The sequence below is a fragment of the Epinephelus moara genome, chromosome 3 (genome assembly GCF_006386435.1).
Source record: "Epinephelus moara isolate mb chromosome 3, YSFRI_EMoa_1.0, whole genome shotgun sequence".
NCBI lineage: Eukaryota > Metazoa > Chordata > Actinopteri > Perciformes > Serranidae > Epinephelus > Epinephelus moara.
In genome coordinates, this window is record NC_065508.1 from 21,362,558 (window position 1) to 21,381,096 (window position 18,539).

General features: G+C 43.5%; 1 protein-coding gene across 4 annotated transcripts in view; it reads right to left on the reverse strand.

Annotated features, from left to right (window-relative positions):
• Positions 1 to 12: 12 nt before the first annotated feature.
• The window catches only part of fam222ba (family with sequence similarity 222 member Ba), a 48,858-nt gene continuing 30,331 nt past the window's right edge, over positions 13 to 18,539 (reverse strand). For all 4 annotated transcript variants that reach the window (XM_050035162.1, XM_050035169.1, XM_050035158.1 and 1 more), the window contains exons 2-3: positions 17,121 to 17,246; positions 13 to 1,854 (exon numbers count right to left, since the gene is read on the reverse strand). In XM_050035162.1, coding sequence (XP_049891119.1) covers positions 140 to 1,854; positions 17,121 to 17,202 — 1,797 coding nt within the window. In that variant the 5' untranslated portion in view covers positions 17,203 to 17,246 and the 3' untranslated portion in view covers positions 13 to 139. The remainder of the gene's footprint in view (positions 1,855 to 17,120; positions 17,247 to 18,539) is intronic.

An 18,539-nucleotide genomic window follows, 5' to 3' on the forward strand; every position in this document is an offset into this window, starting at 1 on the left:
TTCATTAAATATATTAATTTACCCTCTTTAACATTAGCGGTCATTTGTTTAAGTTATCAATTTAGTTTTATTCATGTGTTTCCTTTCTTAAGACTAAACAAAGGGGTTTTGATAACTGTTGTGGAGACAAGGCCATAGCTTATCTGTACCCTGGGTGCTGGATGAGAGCGGTTCTGCCATCCCCAACCTCTGGACCTCCCCTGCTCAGAGGAGGCCTGTGCATCTTGCCCATCAACCCTAGATTCTGATCGCGGAAGTAGGGCGTCTGGAAGTCCCCACCCAAGTAATCTGCCGTTTGCATCAGATTAGTCTGGGCGGAGGAGGAGGATGAGGTGGAGGAGCTCACTCCTAGCCTGTAATGGGGAGCCCCAGGGGGCCCACAGTCTAGCGTGGTGCACCCCCCTGGGCCCGCACCGTGGAATGGCATGGCTATGTCCTGAGACCCGGAGCTGTCACTATTGGGTGTGGGGAGGATGCTGCTGTTCCAAATGTGGGACTGGAAGTAGTGACCATTAGTGTAGTGGGCCATGGGGCCGGGCATGCCGTTGTTGACGGGGGGAGAGGGGGTGGGCCTCTCTACGGGAGGTTTGAGTGTGTAAGGCTGACCCACACACACCTCTGCAGGGTAGCCCATGCCCTTAAAATGGAAGGCGGGGTCCCTGGAAGGCTGCTTGCAGAGGTGGCTCCCACCGTTCTGAACGTGGGGTACATGAGCCAACTGGTGCTGATTCCAAGAGCGCATCTTCTGCTGCTGTGTGTTATGTTGCAGCTGCTGTTGCTGCTGATTCTGTTGTTGGTGCAGATGCTGCTGCAGGTGGTGCTGCTGCTTGAGATCAGTGTGGTTGGAAGGCAAGTGGTTCATAATAGCCACGCTGTGTGGCGGGTGAGCTCCCACCGGGGCGGTGGCTTTCTCTTGAGGGCCGATGATGCAGTTGGGCGGGGGAAAGCCGGGGGTGGCGGGGTTGCTGTGCATGGACACCCTGGAGCAAGCGCTGATGAGCAGGTTGCGACTGATGGGGCTGGGGTTGGCGATCTGGCCCTCACACATGGAGGTGGCTCCTGCACCCTGGGCCCGAGCTTGGCAGAACTGGTTGATCTGGTGCACGATGGTGCTCAGGTCAGCCTGGCGGCCCTGGTGCAGCCCAGCGGCCATGGAGAGTGGAATGGTTGAGGTAGAGACGGTAACATTAGGCGGTGCGTCGCCATCTGGCAGCTTCCTGCTCCCCTGCAGGCCAGGTGGTGGCTGCTGCTGAAGGTGCTGCTGCTGAAGCATGATGGCAGGGGGCCCCTGTGGGTGGCCGAGGGCTGGGTGCTGAGACAGAGTCTGGAGTCTGGGTGGGCCCTGAGGGTGCTGGGCCATGGGGGGAGGGTGTCTGAGGCTCTGGGTGTGACCCTGCTGCTGAGGAAGGGGCATCTGTAGAGTCTGAGGTGGGTCCTGTGGTTGAAGCGGCAAGCTCTGCTGCAGCCGGGTGAGGTTCGGCAGAGGTGGGTGGTGGTTTAAAGTGCTGGTCGAAGCCACTTGGTACGGTCCGGCGGGGGGGTTCATGATGACTTCAGGGTGCAAGCGAGCCCGGCTGCCGTCAAAATCTTTAAGGATGCCTTTGACTGTGGGCACCTTGATGATGGCGAGGAGGCCTGCCTTGGCGCTGGCCTGAGAAGAGGGATAAGGGCTGTAGCGCTGGCCTGACGTATCCAGCCCGTTGACAGTTCGGCGCACGTGGTTTCGCTGGGGGACCTTGACGCTGTTGGGGAAGATCTTGATGGTGAGGGGGTTGTTGGCAACCTTCTTAGCATATGCGTCCAATTCTGCAGGGGTTGGAAACGGAGCGGATCTCATCCTTTGTGTGGTGTCCCCTGAGGTGGAGGACAGGACAGATCAGAGGTGAGACAGAGAGAGAGGAAGAAGGGGATTGAGGGGACGAGAAAAGAGAGACACAATGAGAGAGACAACTTAATCCAGGTACATCCGACAAAAGAGCATATCAGTTGTAAACCGTCCCGTTCAACTGTTAGCCCATTAAATGGTTGTTATCAGTTCTCATCAGGAAAAGAGGTCATGTTAACTGAATATTTTCTGCCAATTATTTTAACAATAATGGACAAATCTGAAGACCATCCACCATTTTGATGGATTGGAACAATAAAAGTGATGTATCGTTACTTAAATTCACACCCCTGTGCAGGTGGTGTCGTGTGCATATCAATTAGCTTTTGTCTAGTCATCTTTTATCTCACATGCATTACCTCATTGTCTAGCTGGCTTTAGCCATTGCATTGGTCAGCTGTATCTCTGCATACCACTGCAAAATGTCATGGCCGCTGAGTGCAGGGTGTCTACAGGCATCAGACAGTTAAATGTAATGCTTTATAAGACCTGTTTAAGACACCTTTTAACCAAATTTAGGACAGATTTTTGGACAAATCATGTTTTACTTATTTAAGCATTGCAGGCAAGTAGTATATATGTGGTCTTGTGCAGTGGACTTTTACATTGAAAGGCTTCACTCATTTTCACAAAAAGAAATAAAAAAAATGGATGAATGAAATCAGACGAAATATTTGTAGCAGTTAAGACTTCACAAATTCAAATTTAAGACTGTTTAATGACTCAAGGCCTTATTGTTGTGACAGAATTTAAGACATTTAAGACTTTTTAAGGATCTGTAGACACCCTGTGAGTGTCCAAAGTTTCTTTGCATGATCAGTGCTTCTGTTTACCTTTTTCAGTGCTGCCAGGTGTCCAACAACGACGCTTCAACACTTTTTTAACCTCCAAATTATAAATAGAATATTTGCAATTTGCATAATCTGGTTAAATATGTGTTGTTTTTTCAAAAATTCATTTCTAGTGCGTAAAGATTTAACCATCACTGAAGCGTATGTCGTGCAAGAGAGCCAATAAAAACAAATTTAAGGGGCAAAGTTATCATATTGACATTTAAGGTGTGTTGATAGATTCACGTTGTCAACTAATGCACTGAGTAACGTGCAAGTTACATGCATTTATCATTGTTGTAGCCCTAAAGTGATTCTTACATTTCCCAACTGTGTAAATGTGTAGCTTATACACTGAATTAAAAAATGTTTTAACATCTTGTCAACTATGTGCATTGTACGTACGTCTACGGCCTGGCACCTTTTCCCAAAATTTGCCAAATCTCAATAGTAACAGCTAGTCTTGAGTGTCCTTAGTGAGGGTAGCTATTGATTCCAAATCCAAAAAAGAAAAAGTCTCAAAGGAAAATAGAGAATTTCATAGTGAGTGGACAGATTTGTTTGCTTTCTCTGCTAATGTGCAAAGTTTAAGTACCAAATAATCATAAATAGCCCACTACAGAGTTGCTACTTTGATGTAAAATGTATTATTGAATGCTCATTTAGACCTATTAGGAATGTTTAAAGGCTAATTTAGATTAAATAGGCTATGTTGCCGTCACTAAGGCACAAATATGCATTGCGGCTCTTTTGATAGTGAAGATTGCCGACCCCTGAGTTAGGAGAATAGATTTGCAGTAGTGTGGCCCTATGCTACCTCATTTACATTTATTGTTTAACGGTGACCTCTAGTGTTTGTAGTAATTATGGCAAGAGCAAAGGAGGAAGTCAGGTGATGTAGTATAAAATACAACAAAGTCTGCATAGGGAGGAGGTCGGGAGGGATGGAGGGGTCAAACAAACACAGGACTTTCACCCAGGAGGCCGGTGTTCTTGTCGTGTGTGAAACAAAGTCAACACAAATGTAGGTTACGTAAGGTAACCTACGTATGTAACTGGAGTTACGTACTTAATGTACTTATTTCAACCCAAATCAGGATCTTTTCTGAAACCTAACTAAGCAGTTGAGTGCCTAAACCCAACGAAAGTGAAACCTAATGAAACTGCGACTGTTATATGTTAGATATGCACCTTCTGGCCTTTTCGTGGGTGCAGCCCTGTCTGAAACATTATAATGGGAGTGATAAGAACTGATAACGGCCATTTTATGGGCTGATAATATTAGAAATGGGTGTTGAAATCTGAGCAGCTGAGAGGAACCTGCTTTGGACAGCACTCTCATATTTCGTACTCAACTGTTTTTCTCCTAAAACACACAGCTCCCATCTCATGAGGACAGCGAGAGAAAGATCTCCAATCTCATTCTCAGCTGAGTTATTGTGGCCGACACATTCCCAGTCTAAAATCCAATTTTGTGGTGGCGTCTGTGACTTTGAGGTCAGAAGCTTTTAGTGGCCTTAATTGACGCAGCATCCGGGCAAACAATAAGTATGCATCTGAGGAGGGGGGAGGCGACGGCGGCCATGCGGCTCGCTACTGAATCACAAACTAAACAAAGAGTGAGCCAGGCAGTGGTGGTCCCCCGTGGCTGCTTTGGGGAGAAGGAGAGAAAGAGATCGACGCAGAGAGCAGAGCTCCATGACGGCAGACAAGTAATCAGACACAGCAGCAGCAGCAGCAGCGGCGTCTCTGATCTGCGGGAACACCTCGCAGGCCTCAGCTCACAGACATTTGTTACACCTGCTTAGCACTGTGGCTAAATTTAACAATGCCGAGGTGACAAAGTGAACATGATTATGTGTTTGTGCATATGTGAGTTTCATTCATGAGCCTGTTTAAAAATGTGCGACAGGATCTTGCAGGTGACAGGTAATGTGTAGATAATGGGCATGATTGCGAGTTTCATTTTAAGGCAGTTCTACAATAAAAAAAATCAGTGATAATCGTTTTCCTGTGTCTCATTGTCCCCATCACCTCAGTCCCGCCAGTCTGACCTACTTACACCGCAGCTTTCAGACTGATGGACACCAGTCAAGCTGATTTGTGAGAGGGAGTCTGACTGAGCTACATTTAATTTAGTCCTTCATTGTCTTTTAGGAGTTTTGGTAAAATAGATGTCATCATTGCAGCATTACTTCTCTGTGTTGTTGAGTGAGCAGTAATTTGAAATGTCTGAATTGCTGGCAGAGTTCTGTGGTTTCATGCAGCCGTGGCCGTTATGCTCACTCTCACAGCAGGCAGACCGGGCTTGAGGGATGAGGCACAGAGCTGAACTGCGAGCTCCGACACGGCGGCACCAAGAGTTGTGCCAACTGGCTAATTAATTCCCGCTTTATTTGTGAACAGGAAACAATGGGCAGCAATGTGCGGGGCCGGTATGGGGCGGCACACAGGGGGGCTGCTGTGACCGAGTGTTCAGCCTGCTGATGGCAGCCTCATTAATGCAGGGGTCTGGGCCAAGGAGCTGGAGCTCGACACCCGCCATCACTGAGGCCTAATGTCTGTCGCTGAATAAATGCCAGGGTAAGCAAACACAGATAAATTAACACTAGCTCACAGACATGCTGTGGATGGACTTCACCTGTCAAACACATGTTATGATTAATGACCTTGTTGGAAATGATGATTCATATTGTGACAGAAAAACAGACTAAATAACAGGTTACATTTAGTATACATACCATTTTAAAAAGGACCTATTATGTTTTATTTATTTTCTGTCACACTTATCTAATGTTACAGTGTCGGATGTTCAGATTAAATGTGGCTAAATTTTTTAAAATAATGATGTAAATGTATCTAAAAGTGAGCAACACCCTCAGGCTTCAGACCGTTCTGAATACTCTGTTTTCAACAAGACAACTGAAGTTAGATCATTATGGATTACTTTATGGTCATCTGCTCCAGGGACACTACTGCAAGTATTTACGTTACATACAGTGCTACATGTAGCTACATGCTAGCATCAGGGAAACATATAATCTGGGTTGCCCATGTTGTTAATTTCTCCGATTTTAGCGTCGATGCTAGCATTGCACTGGTTCTCTTGTTAAAAAAGCCTATGGGATTTTTCCATTGGATTTTGGATTATTGCAGAAAATAAGCTCTGTCGCAAACAAAAGTTTATGACACGTTTTGTTCAGCAAGAAAAAATTCACAAATGACCACTTTCATGATTTTTTAAGCCTAAATGCAATTGCCAGAGGTAAAAGGCTTATGTTATGCTATAAACGAACTACTCTATGGTCACATGACCTAACGTCACCACCATAACAAGACTGTAAAGCTGTGTTTGGCGTGGCTCGGTGTGATGACATTCTGTAATCTCATTTAACTACTTGTTAGCAATCGCTGTTTTTAGGACACACAAAGGCGGCAGTAGCCCAACTTGGGTTGGGAACCGGAGGGTCGCCTGTTCGAGTCCCCGTCGGGACCAAATATGGACTGGTGGCTGGAGAGGTGCCAGTTCACCTCCTGGGCACTGCCGAGGTGCCCCTGAGCAAGGCACCGAACCCCCCGACCGCTCGGAGCGCCTGACCAAAGGGCAGCCCCCTCACTCTGACATCTCTCCACTTTGTGCATGTATAGGTCCTGTTTGTCCTGTTCGGACCTGTGTGTAATTGACAAGCAAGAGTGAAAACATTGAATTTCCCCTCAGGGGGATTAATAAAGTAAATAAACTTTCAAAGTTCACAAGTGGGGTATTTACTGACATATTTTATGTAGTAGAACAAAATGTGAAAGTCTCTAGAGCTTGTGTTGACCACAGACCTTATTCCAGGGAACCACAAGTGGTATAATGTTCCTCATTTCTGAGTTTTAAGCCTCATTCCTGGGCTACTCTATAGGAATAGGTGTTACATAGAAAATAATCTGTCAGTATTGAGAAAAAAAATGTGTAATACAATCTAAAAAACTAAATCATTTATTTTTCTTTATACAGATGGCTGTAAATATTTAATATGTACCTGAAAGGCTAGCATAGTATAAATTCCCTCCTGGTAAGCTTGCAAATATAAATAACTCAAAATAAAAATGCTAACTTCCTCTTTGAGTTGCAGCAAGAAGAGGGGCCAGCCACCAAGATAAGACTGATAACATTGAACTTGGTTTTAAAAAAAAGCTACAAAAGTTGATTAAAAGTCAGCTAAGGCAGTTCTGATAGTTCTTTGAACATACATATGCTCTTTGAGTAGGACCAGAGGATCCTATCGTCACTGGTTATCAAGGAATATCCGCATTGGTGAGATATATTTTGACAGTTGGAGCGCTAGTTCCTAATGCTAACAGATAAGCGCTTGTCGCTAATGCTAACACATTAGCGCTAATACCTAATGCTAACAGATAGGCACTAGCCGCTAATGCTAACAGATTGGCGTAGCCGCTAATGCTTACAGATTGGCGCTAGTCGCAATGCTAACAGATTGGCGCTAGTCGCTAATGCTAACAGATTGGCGTAGCCGCTAATGCTAACAGATAAGCGGTAGCTGCTAATACTAACAGAGAAACGGTAATTAATAATAACAGAGAAGAAATAGTTGCTAATGTTAACAAAGCAGCGCTAGCTGTAATGCTAACAAATGCATAGGCAAATGCCATTCACATACATTATGCTAAAAGTGTAAGCTATGCTATTTTAAAGAGGAAGCATGATTTTGTGCAGTATCATTTAAGTTACACATTTAGCTGATGTATTTAATCCTTACATAACTGTTGCACGCTGAGTATTTATTTGTAATGTTTTAAACACCTTAATCTGTGCATTCAGTACACTTACCTGTACCTCTGCTACATGGCAATAATGTTTTCTGCGTGTGACTGTAGTTTGCCATAATATGGTGCAAGGCAGGAAGCACCATTAATTTCTTGCTGTTGGTTTGGTTACACTATGACAATTGTCATGCAAAGGAGGGAATATTTTGGTAGTCTTTTCCATTTTGGATTAAGTTATTCTGGTAACCACAGTTCCCTGAAACTTGACTACTGTATTCTTGTTGCTAATTTACAATATTACAAATGTTTCAATACTTATAATTTCTGCTCTATAGCTAATGTAGAGAATAGTGAGAGGATTTGTCATTTCTACCCTTTAGATAATATATTATACAGTGAGATAATTTGACAAGATATGCTCCAGCTTTCACATTATGGTCCACTTTTCCAGATTATAAGCTTGAATGTGAGTTCTGATCTTACCCACTGTAGGTCAGGTTTTTTGGACCCACCTGGTGTTTGAGCCTGGATACTGTTGGATGTTTGATGGTGAGCTACAGCCCAACGGAGTGAACTAGAGACTCAACTGCATGCTGAAGAGTGCGACTTCCGACTACGAGGACTGTGTCTCCACACACACCAACAAATTCTACAGCGCGGTAGGACGAAACAATTTCTAGTTCCACAGTGGTACGAACAGAACTATCAGCTAGCTCTGGATGTTAGGTGCTGTACACAGGGAGTTCACCTCAGTGATTGAAGTGACCGAAAGAAACTGGGATCTACATGACCCTTGTATCTAGAGACTGATTGGTAAACATATGTATATATATTTTCCACAATAATTGTGTTTAGGTAAATATATATAGTGGGTGTATGGAGTGGGTGTGGCCATAACAAAAGACATTCCCCAGCTGCAATGACACTGTGAAGACACATAGAGCGCAGACATGGAAGACCCGGTAACCAGATTTTCCTTTAGAAAAAAGAATTGTGTCAAATTTGGTCCACCTGTCCTAGAAGATTTTAATGTACCTGACAAATGGGAGAAATTACAGTCAAATATTTTCTGTGTTTATTGAGCTAAAAAACAAGAAAGTACTGTTCCATTATGTAAAAACAAAACCAGTTGTGCACTCAAGATCATACTGCAGATAACCACAAGATGGTTAGCCATTAGTATTTACCAGAAACTTTAAGCTCCCTGGCGATCTACGTCCAGCCAGCTGCTGCCTTAGTTAGGTTTTTGTTTGGAGGTATCGTGTCAATAACCCTAGCCGTTCCTTGTCAAGAAAGTTGACAGTGACTAAAGTTCAGCAATAAATGGTAACACTGCGTTGCTCATGGCCAGTTAGGACACAGTGTTTCAGAGGGAATTATTTTCACTGGACATAATGATCGGAGAGATTTAAACATGTCTGACTTCAACTGATTTTCCTGGTTGAAAGCTGGTAATTAACAGACAATGGACAATCTCCCTGAAATGCTGACCAATCAGAGCAGACTGGAGTTTTTGGGACGGGAGCTGAAAGAGACAGGTGCTAAAAAGGAGCGTTTTAGATAAAAGGGTGAATACAGGTGTTCCAGCACAGTCAGTATGAGGAAAATGGTGCGTTTTAAAAATTAAAGCATGTAAACTTGTTCTAGTAGAAAACCTAAATACAAGTACAAACCTGAAAATGACCGTAATAGGTCATTCCTTTGATGAATGAAACTTGTTTGCGATCAGTATTCAAGATAAATCTAGAGCCTGTGAGATTCTGGTCTGCAACTGTTGTCAAAACCTGATGTCAGTGAAGCTGTAGAACAGGCTGTTAGTAGATGGGAAAGAGTACCATCAGCTGTTGCAATGAATAAAACATCTTCATCATTTCAGGGGAATAAGATCTTTTGGATGAAGCCTGGATTGTAGACTACATGAATGAATGCTGACGACCACAGTAACTTTAAGTGTAACATCATCTTGAAGGCTTGAAGAGGGGTGCAGAGTGCAGATGAGCTGCATGGGGATATAAGGGTTCACACTGAGCCAGCATGGAATGATGAAGTGGGGATAATTAATACAAGCATGTAATACCGGTTGATAAAAACAGTCACACTTAAAGAGCTTCAAGAGAGACAACTTTTGGTTTCTGTATAGGTTTCTAATTGGGGTAAAAAAAGTGAAAATTAGTCTTTAAAAGGACAGTTCAGATGTTTTTAAATTGGGGTTGTATGAGGTTCTTATCCATAGTCAGTGTATTACCTACAGTACATGGTGGTCTGCACCATGCTAAGTAATATACTGCTGTGGAGGGGGGCAGCAGCAAAACGTATTTTAGCCACCTAAAAAAATTAATAGCAGTTGAAGTGTACGCTGTATTTATAATATTTTCACTTCATTACCTTGCTGTCAGACAGCCCTTTCCAATGAGGAACTTAAGCAGCTAGCTATGCTCTCTTCAAAGCCACCAGACTCCTTTGACAGAAACAATAATTTTACCTCACAGAACACAGGAGCTGCTGGTGTCGCTGCTTTGATTAGTTTGTTTGTGTTATTGTGTGATTTTGGTGAATCTGCGCTAACCCTCTACAACACCAAACACTTGTATATTTGTTTATTTTCAGTTACTTTCCAGAGTGTGTTTGCTCATTTTAGTTTAGTTTGTAGTACTTTCAGTACTGTCAGGATGTTGGGGCAAGATTCAAGAAGTTCATATAACATTACAAACACAACACTTTGTGACAGTGGTTGACTCCCACTCCATTAAACAAAACTAACAACTAAAACTAGGTGTGAAACGTTTGAGTTAAATGAAACAAAAGCTAGACTCAAGGGGAAAAAACTAACTGAAATGATACTGTTTATAAAATACAGGGAATGTCTTTAGTCATAGTCTTTGTCAATTTGTTAAAATGTGTCAAAACAACATTTGTGCGTACGTTCACTGAGACTGGGATGTCTACATGACTGTGAATCAACCACCTTCAGAAAGTGTTGTGTAATGTTATATACAAACCTAGACATACTGACAATAATGAAAGTATAAAAAACTAAACTGAAAGGAGCAAACGCACTATGGAAACTCACTGAAATCAAGCTGAATTGAGAACAAATATTAAAAATTATATAAAAATAAAAAACAATGAAAAATACAAAAGTGTTTGGTGTTTTAGAGGTTTAGGTCAGATTCACCAAAGTCACCCAACACAAACAAACTGATGGAGGCAGCGGTAGACCAGCAGCTCCCATGTTCTGCAATGTAAAATTACTGTTTTTGACAAAGGAGTCTGATGGCTTTGAAGAGAGCATAGATAACAGTTTTAGTCCCCTGTAGGAAAAGGCTTGTCTGACAGCAAGGCAAAGCGGTGAAATTATTTTATATATAGCATACAGCATATAGCATATAGCATGCTATTGATTTTTTNTTTGACAAAGGAGTCTGATGGCTTTGAAGAGAGCATAGATAACAGTTTTAGTCCCCTGTAGGAAAGGGCTTGTCTGACAGCAAGGCAAAGCGGTGAAATTATTTTATATATAGCATACACTTCAAGTGCTATTGATTTTTTTTTTAAGTGGCAAATATTCATTTAGCTGCTGCCTCTGTCCACAGCAGTACTCCCGTCTGCTTCTCCAAACTGGGGGCGTGCATACTGACATCTACTGTAGGTTCTAGACTGACCATGTATTTGTACCTCATACAAAGCCCCTTAAAAGAATCCTAACTATCCCTTCAATATTATGGACCAGCAGAAAAATCCACAACTGAGGACTTTCTAAATAATGAGAAGAATGTATTTAATATAATACTGGAAATGTATGATAAATAAATATAAATGTGTGTATAGTTTTATAATAAACAGTGTTGGAACTGTAGATTTTACTCGCTGTCAGACTGAGACATATAGGAAGGAAATCTGCAGCAAGCATGTAACTGTGTACAGTGTTACTTCTTTGCCACGGGCACTTGTGTAATGAGTTTTATACTTAAGTTGTAAGACTCAGGCAAGTAGCAAAGAAAGCAATGTCAATGTCTGGAAACTGACCAATCCATTAAATTGGAAAAGGGATTATACATTGTTAACAAAGCTTAGGCAGGCATTTTGAGATAAAAAAAAGGCAAATCAGAACGAAGGGTTTAACAGAACTGCTGTAAAATAAATGTGTAGTGAAATCTGTAAATTGCTGTTTAGAGTAGTCTCTCCAAACAGTGGATAAAATCGACCTCTCGCTGTTTACGACTGTTTAAGGGTTCTGGCAGCTGTTGATTATGTGTTCCAGCAAGCAAGTGTAGCTTATTAGCATTTCAACCTTAACCTGAAACCTGGATTAGCTGAACAGCTTAAAGTATCAAGGGAGGGTTAATGAGGATATGAGTGAAGTTTGTAGGCGGCTGCTGGTGGCTGCGAGCATATCATCTCTCAGATCTCCAACTAAGCACGTTCCCAAGAAGGAAACGGGGGAGAGAGACCAGTCTGGCCATGCGTTAATTACCCCGCTGCTAGCTAGCTTGCTGGAACACAAGTGCACAGTCAGCAGGCACTAATTAGGGTTTCTTTTATTCAAAGTACTGTTTTTATTGAACAAGGTTTACGCAGCAGGGGGCAGGGGCTCATGCTGATGCAAATTGCAATTTTCACACAAGAGCAGGAAATTAGGTCTGAAGCTTCGGCATCAAATTAGACATGTGAGTTTGGTTTCCCACACGAGGCCACCTCCTTACATTTTTAAAGATATTTGAGCAGAGCCTCCCATGCTGATAGATCAAGACCGCAAGACCTTTGAAAAAATGAAAAATATTATCAGGAGAAGAAGATGGTTGCTTTTGATCTCAGTAGGGATTGAGATGTGAAAATCAGCCAAGTGGCCCAGCTGTACTTGCTGTTTGCTCTGCCTGTAAGAAGTGAGGACTGACAACCACTTTGTGGCGCTTGAGTCATCCTGCCTTGAGTATGAGCTGTTTTCTTTTTGACCCTTTAGCCCCTTTTCCACAGCCTGTTCAATTCAGGAATGTTGCGGCATTACTCCGCCTTGACATTCTGTATAAAAGATATGATCACAGAATGGAGGGACAGAGTTGTCACCTTTAGGATGGCAACGGAGGTAGTAACGGCACCATATTGACGTCTGTGTGAGGGCCCTGACACACTGTTGGCTGTATGTCAATGTCAGGCTGTCGGTGAGCGTCTGTTGGCCCTCGGCCCTTGTTGGCATTGAACCTGGTGGAGCCCATCGGTGAGAGAAATCTCTCTGACTGGCAGTTCAATTCAGCACACGAGAAGGGAAGCATAAGTAAGGAAAGCAAACAAACAACTAAAGTCAAGAAGAAGTGAGATCGAAACAAACTTGTTATATTAGATTAAATCATTTTCTAGCAATTCAGCTCTTTAGCAGAAACACGTGTTATTGTTCGCCGGTGAACGGTAAATATCATTTGTTCTTTCAACATTGGGTTGTGTTGCTAATGTGCTAACTGGCTAAACAGCATCTTGAATCTGTCATGTTGTTCTTCTGGTTTTCTTTTTTGAACGATGAATTCAGACTACCACTGCCGGCTTCTATGGAGAGTTATTTTCTCTCATGCAGACGCAGAGCATACGACACAGGCGACATGAGGCAATTCAACAGTCAGCCTTGGTCACCACTAGTTCTTCGATATTGGTTTGGGTTTTCAAAGGGAAAGCCGGCGTAACAGGACTGGCGTGACATTCTGTCGACGTGTTGTATGTGCGACCCACTGCTGGGAGATTTAGAAAGCAGCTTGTAGCAGTTAGCAGCTAACTCAAAGAGGAAGAACAGCAACCGAAAATGTTGGTGGACACATTGAGGCCCGGGAGCTCCTTACCCTCCACGCAGAAGACCAGATCAGCTGCCGTATAGCACGGACAGTGAATGATTGTTATTGCCATGTTATGCCAGTGTTATTGCTTAGACGTGTCGCGCGATATGTATGTTATATGTCACACTAGAGGCCGACACTGTTGTGTTACACGTGAGGCACGTCACACCTCTTTTGCTTCTGGAATGCTGGCATGCTATCTAAAATCACACACTGGAGTGGCATGATGACGGTGTTGCTTAGTTCTATATAAAAAGCAAACCCAGCGTGATGAAAGGTCCTTGTTGCAGCCCTATTACGGGATCTCTGTGTAAAAAACGCCATTGCCTCTTTGCATACCTAACCTTCCCTTCAGACAGCCATCATCTGTTAACAGTCAATCCCTGGTGATAAATAGAGCAGCTGCTCTGGCCTTGCCACCGACAGCAACCTGCAAGCTCGTAACTTTAAACGACTCCTCTCCTGTGCACAGATTCACCTGCAGGAGAGGGGGCAGTGCACGGCCAGACCTGGAGCTCATGGTGAAAACAGAGCGTCAGAGTGCACTGAAAAGGATAGTGCTCAAGGAGAGATGAACAGGAACACAATTTGGAGCTAATTATGTAAACTCTCCATCTGAGCCTCTTTTTTTCTGAGGGAACTTGTCAGAATAAAGATTTCAAGTGACAACTAGTCCATGAATTTCACCTAAAAGCAGCCAAGCACACCTCTCATGGAGTTAAGCTGTCAAATTATCCTCCATGCTGGGTAAACGAGGGGGCTCTGCAGAGACACGGAGTCCTGTGGACAGCCAGGGGGGAGACGGCAGAGTGTTAACTTGGGGGTTAAGGCCTGGTTCTGGCTGTGTGAAGCAGCGCACGGGGAACTCGAAACACAACAACAACAACGAGACAAACTGCAGACAAAAAGTGATCTAGAGGGTCTGAATAATGGGTAGGCTTGACTGTACAGATATTTTTCAGTTCCCTTTCTTCTGTGTCACTTTGATAAAAAATGATTTAGTCTAAAATGAAAAACAGCTCCAGTGCTTTTGATGTAATACCGTGTCTGTTAATGATACTTTGAAGAGCGGATGAAAAGGAAAAGCATTATAAGAGAATGACGAGGAGAGAAAAAAATAGATTGAAATTACACTTCTAGGACCGTTAGTGCTGTGGGAAGCACGCTCCATCACCAAAATGGATTACAGCGTTGGGCAGAAAAACAAATTGAACTCCAGTTTGCGCCTCGTGCTCTGATGTGTCTCAGTGTGTCACATAAAGGAAGAGCAGAGAAACGGTGAAGCTGATGGCTGCACTATGTCACAAGCCTGCCTGAGTGAGGCAACAGACGCTGGCACTTAGCAGACTCCCTCACACTCGCTGATCTCCTGGGGGTTGGCTGATTACTGTGATTCTGAAATTACAGTCTTGATGAGCTGGAGCATTTTACAACCCAAAAAAAAAAAACTGCAGCAGAAATGGGTCAAGCTAGAGCTGAGTTTTTACTCTGAGAGAAACAGGCAGGAGGAAGAGGAGACTTAATATGATTGCATAAATAAAGCTGACCGGCTGGATGGGCCGTAATCAATATCTGGGAAGTGATTGATCTTTTGGGTATATATATATATATATATATATATATATATAAAAAGCTCACTGTAGGAAGGACAAAGAAACACACCAATACAGTAGGGCTGCTTGACTATCAGATCATACTCATAATTATTTAACAAGATTACTCACTGAATTTAGAGACGTCGTGCATTTGTTGGACTTTAAGAAAAAAAATATAATCTTATTAACAGTGTGTTTCTTTGAACTTGAGTATAATTCAATTGAAAAACAAATTCAAAAACATGTATAAAAGAAAAAGAGACAAATAAATAAGTTAATTATAATATAAAAAAGCCAAATGAGGGATCAGAGTTAAAAATTAACAATAGCTATAAACTCTTTGCGCAGTACATTCATGCTCTGTGTTGGAACTATTGCATCGTACCTATCAAATAAATTCAAATAATATATGAATATATACACGGTGCAAGAAGAGAGGGAAAGACCGCATACTGCTGGCAGATGAGCTGTGATGCAATTACTCTGAGCAGCATGCATGTGAATGGATTACTATATAATATATTTTAATATATTCCTTGCTTTTTCCCTGATGGTCTAAACAAGTCGTTAAATTTGTTGCTAGACCCTTTTTGGCAATTAAGTCACTAGAAGCTCTGAAAAGTTGCTAAATCTAGTGAGAAATTCAGTTGGCAACACTGAGTGCACCCCTGTGAAGGAAAGGGGTGTGCTGGGTTTATGACACAAGACAAAATGAGAGCATCATTGCAAAATGGAACTTCTACATATACCCGTTTTGATAAAATGTGAATGTAGGGTTAAATTAAGCGGCAACCTCCGAGGCTGAGAAATGAAGCCAGCGCTCAACTGCCAGAAACTGCAGTTCTTTGAACGGCCACTTGAGGCTGGCTCCAGAGTCAGTCAGTCCCCATAGACCCCCATGTTAAAATGTCCATGTTTTCAGCCTGGTACAAAAAATGTTTTGGTCTCTATAGCTAATTTCCCCTTTCATGACAACTGTACTGGGTTAAAATTTTTATAGAAATCACCTAGTTATATGTTGAGACCCAAATATTTAAGTGTGGCGCTGCTTAAGTGACAGGCTGTCTGTGAGGTGTCGCTACAGTCTATGAAAAATGGTCACCTCTGGCTCCAAAAATCCAAGATGGCAACAGCTGAAATGTAGTTTTAAATGTATCTAAAAAGTGATAAATGATCAGTTACACTTTTAACGGGCAAGTTTTGTTGTCCAGGTTTTTCAAGCAGAAACACAGATTTAGCTGTATGCACAAAGTAGGGATGTAGGTTAAAGCGCTGATATGGCGAGGCGTAGTCATGAAGAGGCACCTAAGGTAGGTGAGGGGGTTTATATGTAGCAACATCGTCATGCAGAAATCTGCATCAAGTCACAGGGGACCTGTACTTTCACCTAAGTTTGAATAATTGGATTAGAATACATAAAGAAAACTACAGGGAAGCTACAGAATAATGTAAGAAATTAAAAAATAATGGACTGACTCTTAAGTTAAAAGTTAAAAATGTGTTTTTGGTGAAAATCCAACGAAAAACAGAAAGGAAACACTGACTTCTTATTACTGTTTCCATTCATCAGTTTGTCATATATTAATCTCCTCCAGTCTCTCCAGTCGGAGCCAGTTAGTCGCTGCCCCTCACACTGTAAAGAGTCCAAGTTTTTTGGCAGTTGAGTTGTGAAAATCAAACACATTGAATTAAGTGGGCCAGCTCTGACTAGTCTGCCATTAAAAACCGGGGCAGCAGATTGCTTCTTAAATTCACTCTCATTACAAGATCATCAGGGCAAAAACCACTCAGCCGCAATCTGTCTGCCAGTCTGACAGTGACTGACTCTCCCTGATGGTGCAAAGTATCCGAGATGGTCAAATCTAACACATGAATGTGGGGATAAAGCGCACACAGGACCGCACTCTTGTGGCAGACAGATCTTGAGGGCCGATGAAGGAGGGAAGGAGGGGGGCCGGTTTTCTGTTCATCAGAAAATTAATGGTGCAGTTCATCCTAATTTCCCTTGAAGATAGATCTACGATCCTGGAGCACAAATATATTCCTTTTCTGTGGTTTTAACACAGAGCTGCAGAAGAGAACCAGGCCAGGGTTGGCATCTGACGTGGGGCGGGCAGCCGGATTGTAACAGCTTGGTTTGTTGTGTGGGATGGTGGTGGTTGTTAATAGTGTGTGTGTGTGTGTGTGTGTGTGTGTGTCCGTGTCTTGAGATACTTACATTTCTGATGTCCAGTGTTCATCTGCGTGTGGGGGAGAAGCTGGAGGGGGAGGTCACCTGGCCCTGGCAGACAGGCCAGCATTTCACACAGACACTAATGCAACATGGGACACACACTTCCTCACACTGCAGAGAGAGAAAGAGAGAGGGAGAGGTCAGCAGTCAGACATAACTGCAAGGCAGCACATGGTGCGTGGTGATACAGAGGCTGGGTCCAGACTAATAGAACTCTGTGGCCGATCCCCGGAGGCACAGGGCTGAGGGAGACATCGTTACCTTTCAATTAGAAACTGATTCACACCTGGAGCATCAGGTAAGGTGACATTTGATGCCAATAACAACTTCAATTAAACATCAAACAGCTGAAGTAAAACGGGCAGACTGGGCCTGAGGGGCTGGCAGCTTTAAATCGACTCCGTCCCTCCTCCTCCTCCTCTTCGCCCTGCATGTTAGTCAGCTAGTTGGACCCTGCTACCTGTGCTTTACCTCTCCGCCTCCACCAGACCATTGCGGAGGAAATTAATGACTCCTGTACACTCGAAAAGAACACACTCGAGAGAGCCTGGCGCTGACAAGTTAGTGAGTCTCTGATCGATACTGAAGTCCTCTACACCTCAAAGAGGCCTTTATTTTGGGGACGTTAAACAATGGGGCCGGCTCGGGATGTGGTGAAAAGAAACGAATAAACAGGGCTACAGCTCCAATAAATGCCTGCCACTTTGTGCAATAACCCTGTGTAATAGAGAGGGAGAAAACGTTAGCCATGCTCCACTTGGCTTAGTGCTGTATTCAAAACACCACAGATGCTTGCTTAATCAGCACTGAAGAACAGTCAGGGAGCAAATTAAGTCTACAGAGTCCGTGCCCTCCTCCCCCCTTTTGCTGTGTGGCATCAGAAGAGGGCGGCAAGTGTGCGCAGACAAACAGCGTCTATGAGAGAGGCAATTACCCACAAAACAACCTTGGCATGCCTGTCTGCCGCAGGGTGATGGCTTAAAAGTGTCTTCCCCCCTGCAGGGAGAAGAGACAAGTGGAGGAAAGAGTGACAAAGCGAGAGAGAAAGGTGGAAAGACGGGTGGCGGGTTTGGGGTGGTGGTGGTGGGGGGGCTGAACTTGTTTTAAAAAGCAGGAGCTCAAAAAGGTCAGGATGACAGCTCATTTAAATCCTCCCAGCGAGAGGAGAAAAAAACAAGCCTTAATGAAGCTGCCAGTTCTACACAGGTACCTGAGAGCGTTGCACCTTGGGGTGCTGCAGGGGCAGGGCGGCAGGGGGGGAGACAGGGAGAAAAGGGTAGAGAGAGGGAGACTGGTGGGTGGCGAGGCTGCAGTCTTGTGACAGATCTGAGGATGTTTTGTGCCGTTGATGCTGCGTCACCCTTTCTGTTGCCCAGCGCCCACCCCCCCCACCCTTTCCCCTGC